The following is a 7,151-nucleotide window of genomic DNA, read 5'->3' as shown; positions in this document are numbered from 1 at the left end:
GTCTGCAGGGGCAGAACTGGCCGCTTTGGTGGAGCCCCCCTCAACTTCAGACAGCCTGGAAGGTAACCCTGAGGTTCAGGGAGCTCCGAACGAAGCGCCGGCACAGGAGTCTCAAAATAATGCCTATGAAAACCTGCCTGTTCAAGACAACAACTTGATGCTGCAGGATGGAAGCAAAGCTCAGGAAGAAGGCTCGTACAAGCGGAGATATCCACGGAGAAGCGCTCGCGCCAGATCCAACATGTTCTTTGGACTGACCCCTCTGTACGGCGTGAGGTCTTACGGGGAGGAAGACATTCCCTTCTACAGCAACTCGACGGGGAAGAAGCGAGGGAAGCGTTCTGCCGAAGGACAGGTGGATGGTGCTGACGACTTGAGCACCTCCGATGAAGACGACTTGTACTACTACAATTTCACAAGGACGGTGGTGTCCTCGAGCGCGGAGGAGAGGCTGGCAGCCCACAGCTTGTTCCGGGAGGAGGAGCAGTGCGATATCCCGAAAATCTCGCAGCTGGACGGGGTGGACGATGGAACTGAAAGTGATACAAGTGTCACAGCAACAACGCGAAAAGTCAGTCAAGTGACTAAAAGGAGCGGTAAAGAAAATGGAACAGACAACCTAAAGCTCGACAGAAGTGAAGAGGCCGGAGAGAAGGTACAAGTCACCAAGAGCTCCGCTGTCCACAAAGCCGACCCGAAGATGGAGAACTGCCACCCCGTGAGCAGGGTTAAGGCACAGGGTCAGGATTCACTGGAAGCCCAGCTGAGCTCGTTGGAAACAGGCCGCAGGGCTCACGCAAGCACTCCTTCCGACAAGAACCTGCTGGACACCTTCAACACAGAGCTCCTGAAGTCCGACTCCGACAACAACAACAGCGACGACTGCGGGAACATCCTCCCTTCTGACATCATGGACTTTGTGCTGAAGAACACGCCATCCATGCAGGCGCTGGGAGAGAGTCCAGAGTCCTCCTCATCTGAACTTCTAACGCTCGGAGAAGGGTTAGGTCTGGACAGCAACCGTGGCAAGGACATGGGCTTGTTTGAGGTGTTCTCCCAGCAGCTGCCGACTGCCGAGCCAGTGGACAGCAGCGTCTCCTCTTCCATATCAGCGGAGGAGCAGTTTGAGTTGCCGCTGGAGCTTCCTTCCGACCTCTCCGTTCTGACCACTCGCAGCCCCACAGTGCCCAGCCAAAACCACAACAGACTTGCTGTCATCTCGGAGTCTTCACTCTCCTCCTCGGGGGAGAGGTCGATGCTCGCCCTGCCCTCCTCAGAGTCCGGGGAGAAGAGAGTGACGGTCACAGAGAAATCTGCCTCAGGGGAGGGTGACACAGCTCTCCTGAGCCCGGGAGTAGACCCGAGCCCTGAAGGACACATGACGCCTGACCACTTCATCCAGGGTCACATGGATGCGGAGCACATCGCCAGTCCGCCCTGTGGCCCCGTCGAGCAGGGCCATGGCAGCAACCAGGATTTAACGAGAAACAGCGGGACACCGGGTCTCCAGGTGCCGGTGTCACCTACCGTTCCCCTTCAGAGCCAGAAGTATGTGTCCAACTCCACGGACAGTGCTGGCCCCTCACAAATCTCCAACGCCGCTGTGCAGACAACACCACCCCACCTCAAGCCAGCCGCTGAAAAGCTTCTGGTGGTGAACCAGAACATGCAGCCGCTGTATGTCCTCCAAACTCTTCCCAATGGCATGACGCAGAAGATCCAGCTGACGCCTTCCGTTAGCTCTGCGCAGAGCGTGATGGAGACCAACACCTCGGTGCTGGGGCCCATGGGGAGCGGGCTAACGCTGACCACAGGGTTAAACCCAAGCTTGCCCTCATCTCAGTCATTATTCCCTCCCACGAGCAAGGGGCTCCTGCCCATGTCCCACCATCAGCATATCCACCCCTTCCCTGGCACCGCTCAGACCAGCTTCCCACCAAACATCAGCAGCCCCTCGCCAGGCCTCCTGATCGGCGTGCAGCCACCCCCAGAGCCCCAGCTCCTGGTGTCCGAAGCCAGTCCAAGGACAGACCTCGGTTCCACCACCTCGGCACCCACGACGGCCCTCGGCAAGAAGCGCCCCATCTCTCGTCTGCAGTCACGGAAAAACAAGAAGTTGGCCCCCTCTGGAACCCCGTCTGCTATAGCTACTCCTGACATGGTCTCCAACATGACCTTGATTAATTTTGCTCCTTCCCAGATTTCCAACCACCCACTGGATTTGGGAACTATTGCGAATTCGACATCCCACAGAACAGTCCCCAATATTATCAAAAGGTCCAAGTCGGGGGTCATGTACTTTGAGCAAACATCTTTGCTCCCACAAGGCGGGACCACTGCTGCGGTCGGCACCTCTCCCAGTGTTATCGGGCCAGAGGGCGGTCACCTCCCCGCAGGGCCCGTGTCAGGCCTGGCGTCAAGCTCCTCGGTGCTCAACGTCGTATCCATGCCGGCCACGGCAGCGCCTACGACGGGTGGGTCGGTTCCCAGTCACGTTTTGGGGCAGAGCTCAGTTACGTTAACCAGTCCCGGATTGTTAGGGGACCTTGGCTCGATCAGCAACCTGCTGATCAAAGCCAGTCAGCAAAGCCTTGGCCTGCAGGAGCAGCACATGACTTTACCTCCGAGTTCTGGGATGTTCTCGCAACTGGGAGCTTCCCAGACTCCATCTACAGCAGCGATGACTGCTGCGTCGAGCATCTGTGTCCTGCCTTCAGCACAGACAGTGGGTATGACGGCGGCTCCGTCCTCTGCTGACCCGGAAGGCTCTTACCAGCTTCAGCACATGACGCAGCTGTTGGCCAGCAAGGCCGGGGTCGCGTCCTCCCAGCTGGACCTTGGCGCAGCTTCGGCGACGGCGCAGTTGTCCAGCTTCCCGCAGCTGGTCGACGCTCCCAGCAACAGCGGACTCGACCCAACCAAGGCTTCCTCATCGGTGATGCATGGCAGTTCAGCATCCCCGGGAGGCTCCCCGTCTGCTGGGCAGCAGTCTGCGAGTAGTGCTGGGCTGGGGCCCACCAAGACGAAGCCAAAAGTCAAACGCATTCAGCCGTCATTGGACAAAGGGACTGGAAAGAAGCACAAAACTTCTCACGTGTGGAGCGGTTCCTCTGAAGCACATGCTCCTGACAGAGGGGCCCTTGCTGTCCCCCAGGTTTCAGCTGCAGGGTAAGAGGAGGGTTCGGGTTCGCTCATCCCTGCAGTTTTGTAGAAGTGTCAGAAGGGATCCTGCACCAGTTTGACAGCAGATTTTCCTCGTGGTAGTTTCTAAGGTAAAACCCCAGAGGTCTGTAAAGGAGCGAATGGAGCTTTCACCTCTGGAAAGGGCAGGATGAACTGAAGGCTTTGAGGATCAGGGTTATGAGGACACTGTTAACAGCTCTGGCAAATTGAGGAGTGTTTTAGAGATGTCAGCAGAGAAATAGCCCTTGAAGGGTGGTGGGTTCTGTTCCTTTACATGGTTAGTGTGTGTCTGAGTTGTCAGCAGCGACCAGAGTCTTGCTCTGTTACGGCCCTTGCCTTGGCCATTCTGGTTCCACCTTCAAACCGCTCCCAGAGGAACTGCCACTGCTGTCCAGTCTTGTTTTTCACTGATAGTTTGAATGTTCTTACACTTCTGTGTGCCAGGGCTCCTGCTGCGAAGGCAGACGTGCAGGATGCAGCAAGCGTGGACCAGCTGCCGCAGAAGCAGTGTGGCCAGCCGTCAGGGTAAGCGTGGAGCAGCCCTTCCCTCGGGTTCTGCTTGCTCGAGCGGAGGGGAGTGTGTGCAGGCAGCACGAGAAGCCTGGCTTGGCCGGTGAAGTCTTGGGAGGTTGCGGGCTGGAGCGGGCGATTGTGTGGAGCGCCAACATGGGCCCAATTTTCAGAGCAGTCGCGTACGGCTCTGGGAAGGGGACTGCCAGGAAGGGGACTGCCCCAGCGGTGCTGGCTGCTCCCCTGTCAGCGTACACCGTGCTGACACGGTGACACCACACAGGTGCTACGAAGGTCACAGGCCATAGTGAACTAGAGTGCTGCCCGCGGACCAGTGGGTGCCTCAGAATGAACTGCTGACGAGCAGAACTTCCCATGTGTGCGTTTCTGACAGGACTGATGCCAGAACGCTCACCCTGAACAAGGCTGCTTGTGTTTCAGTCTGGTTCTCACGGACAGAGACCCGCTCAGGGCTGGGGAGGAAGCAAGGCAGGTTGCTAAGTATTTTTCTCCATGTTCCCTTCCTTCCCTCCCCAGGCAAACGGCAGTGCCCCCCGAACCTCAGCCACCACAGAACGTGACACAGGAGCCAGGAGACGCAGGTACGTCCCTTCTTCAGAAGTACCAACCCTTGGGGTACTCCAGGACTGGGCAATCGGCACCTGGAAGCATCCGGTTCCATGTGTCTCCTTCTCTTGAGAAACTTCTCAGAGCTGATAGCAGTGTTATTCTTGCTTTGAAGGGAGGAAAGGTTTGTTGCTCTTAGTAGATATGGGACAAATAGTTGCATCTATTTTTAGCTCGTGGAAATTTCAGCACTGGAGGTTTCACACTCCTACTACAGCACTGTCTAGATTTCTCTGTAGGACTGGTCAAAAAACAAGGTAGTAAGTACTGTTCAGTTGTGGGAGAGACCATCATTCCACCCGAGTCCCATCTGCATGCTGGCTTCTCTCTTCTCTAGGCTCAAAAGCTCTCGAGGAGGAAGAGAGCACTTTCAGCTCCCCGCTTATGTTTTGGCTTCAGCAAGAGCAGAAGAGGAAGGAGTGTCTTGCTGAGAAGAAACCAAAGAAAGGTTTGGTTTTCGAGATCTCTAGCGACGACGGTTTTCAGATCTGCGCAGAGAGCATCGAAGGTGAGAGCGGTGCGGTGCTGCTGTCCTGCTCTTGGCTCTCCGGGGTCCAAGTGCAGTTAGTAAGACAATCTCTTACTGCATTTTTCATGGGTGTGAAAAACAAACCAAAACCAGGGGCACAGGGAGGCACTGGTTTGGGCAGTGCCTGGTGCCGGCTGCTCTCTCACTTCTCTTCTGTTTGTGGAACTGCAGATGCCTGGAAGTCGCTGACTGACAAGGTTCAGGAGGCCCGTTCCAATGCCCGCCTGAAGCAGCTCTCCTTCGCAGGTAACTCCTGGCTCAGACTCCTTCCTGCTGCACGTCTGTGCATGCCACAGCGAACAGGCGCTTCCCCAAGCGCCTCGGCTGTAGCACTTGAGGAGTTCATCCAGCTCAGCTGCTGCCTGCTCAGCGGAGGGTGGCTTCTTCCCCGTGCAGCAGCCACCGCTCGCGGCTGCAGCTGTGGCCCTGGCAGTGGCAGTGGCAGGCCAGCTCCAGGCTGTGGCTGCCGTCCCCTCCTGCTCCAGGCCCGTGCACCCGGCAGGGTCTGGTCGTGCTCTGTCTCTTGTCCAGGCGTGAACGGTTTGAGGATGCTGGGGATTATCCACGACACCGTTGTGTTCCTGATCGAGCAGCTGTACGGGGCAAAGCACTGCCACAACTACAAGTTCAGATTCCACAAGCCAGAGGAGGCCAACGAGCCCCCCCTGAACCCGCACGGCTCTGCCAGGGCTGAAGTCCACCTGAGGCAAGTGGGAGCCCGTCACCGTGCGGGTTTGTGGAGCATTGCCGCCGGGGTCTGGCCTGTCAATGAACTGCTGTGCCCTACCCTGAGGCAGAGGCGGCTTCGAGAGAGGGCAGACTGGAGGAGGCCTCGAGCAGTAAATGGGTCAGAGCGGTAGAGGAGCACCCACGGGTTTACTGTCAGTCAGTAAAACAAACCTCCTCTCCTCTCCTTAAATCGCAGGAAATCTGCCTTTGATATGTTTAATTTCTTGGCTTCTAAACACCGGCAGCCACCTGAGTACAACCCAAACGACGAGGAGGAGGAGGAAGTTCAGCTGAAATCGGCCCGGTACGCAGCAGCGTTTAGAGGGTTGGAGGGGACAGTGATGCTGTGGGTTAGACGAGCTGCCAGGGCTCGGTTACAGGCCATGTCCTTTGAGGTGGTGGTTAGTATGAGAGGGGCCACGCACCGGCACATGCAGAGGAGGCTCCAGCAGTAGCAGGAGAACTGGCAGCTGAGGGTGACCAGGTCAGTCTGCCTCTGAGTGTTTCTTTTCCTTGCAAATATAAAACAATCTGATGAGAATTTGGGCAGAAGAGGGAGGAACAAAAGCACTGAGTTGATTTTTGGGAGTGTTCTCAGTGGGCTGCAGCATCTAAATTATTACACCACGGCAAGTTCCCCAGCTGGTGTGTGGAGACAGCCTCCCGCAGAGGTCACCCCTGAGCAGCATCTCTTTCTTGCAGGCGGGCGACCAGCATGGATCTGCCGATGCCCATGCGCTTCCGGCACCTGAAGAAGACCTCCAAGGAGGCTGTTGGCGTCTACAGGTACAGTTTGGCTCAGCTTCTGCTGGAACAGGGAAGGTGAAAACTGGAAACTTGCTGTGAAGTCAGACTGGCAAATAGCCTGGAAAGCAGGTTTGGGGGTTTTCTCCCCGCCCCAGTTACGTTGTTGAAAACCCGTCGTCAGCAGAAGCTGCTGGCTCCTGGCTGGCTTTGCTAGGGAAGGCGTGGGCTCAGGAGGGCATCGTGCTATGGGCGAGCACCGGCACCACAGTGACCCGTGTAACAGATCGCCTGTTCTCTGCAGCCTTTAGTTTCTGAGCGTTGCTCGTGTCCTCTCAAATACTCTGGTGTCCTGCGGCTTTTCCAGGTCTCCCATCCATGGCCGGGGTCTGTTCTGCAAAAGGAACATCGATGCAGGTGAGATGGTGATCGAATACTCAGGCAATGTCATTCGCTCCATCCTCACTGACAAACGGGAGAAGTACTACGACAGCAAGGTGAGTCGTGGGCTCTGTACGGGTTCCTACGGAGGTGGGGGGTGTAGCGTGGCTGTGAAGGTTGGGCAGGCTGGGGGCGTCGTTCGGAGCGCCGGGACGGGGATGGCGGGCTCCTCGGCATGCTCCAGTTCTCGCTGCAGCTCTAGAGGCACTTCTGGGTCTCTGCCGCAGGCCGGGAGGGGTCTCACTCCAGCCTCGGCGGCGCAGACCTGGAGCACAGGGGGGATCCGCCATGAGCTCGGGAGGGTGAATGGGGTTGCAGGTGCTCTCACAGAAGCGACGTTTGGTGGCTGTCACGAGCTGGGCTGTCTGCCAGGGCAGCCCTGCCGCCG

The 7,151-nt window shown here is 57.3% G+C and overlaps 1 protein-coding gene across 1 annotated transcript in view; it reads left to right on the top strand.

Moving 5' to 3' along the window:
• Positions 1–7,151, top strand: part of KMT2A (lysine (K)-specific methyltransferase 2A) — a gene marked incomplete at its 5' end in the record, with an annotated part of 24,069 nt that overhangs the window by 16,457 nt on the left and 461 nt on the right. Inside the window, 9 exons of the mRNA XM_010143350.1 lie at positions 1–3,168; positions 3,628–3,708; positions 4,231–4,295; positions 4,658–4,828; positions 5,021–5,095; positions 5,381–5,555; positions 5,775–5,882; positions 6,281–6,364; positions 6,690–6,922. The exon at positions 1–3,168 is cut by the window's left edge and continues 5 nt beyond it. Coding sequence (XP_010141652.1) covers positions 1–3,168; positions 3,628–3,708; positions 4,231–4,295; positions 4,658–4,828; positions 5,021–5,095; positions 5,381–5,555; positions 5,775–5,882; positions 6,281–6,364; positions 6,690–6,922 — 4,160 coding nt within the window. The remainder of the gene's footprint in view (positions 3,169–3,627; positions 3,709–4,230; positions 4,296–4,657; positions 4,829–5,020; positions 5,096–5,380; positions 5,556–5,774; positions 5,883–6,280; positions 6,365–6,689; positions 6,923–7,151) is intronic.

Source organism: Buceros rhinoceros, unplaced genomic scaffold, assembly GCF_000710305.1.
Source record: "Buceros rhinoceros silvestris isolate BGI_N320 unplaced genomic scaffold, ASM71030v1 scaffold21029, whole genome shotgun sequence".
Taxonomy (NCBI): Eukaryota; Metazoa; Chordata; class Aves; order Bucerotiformes; family Bucerotidae; genus Buceros; species Buceros rhinoceros.
Note: the sequence above shows the minus strand (reverse complement) of the source record. Positions and strands in the feature narration are given on the sequence as shown.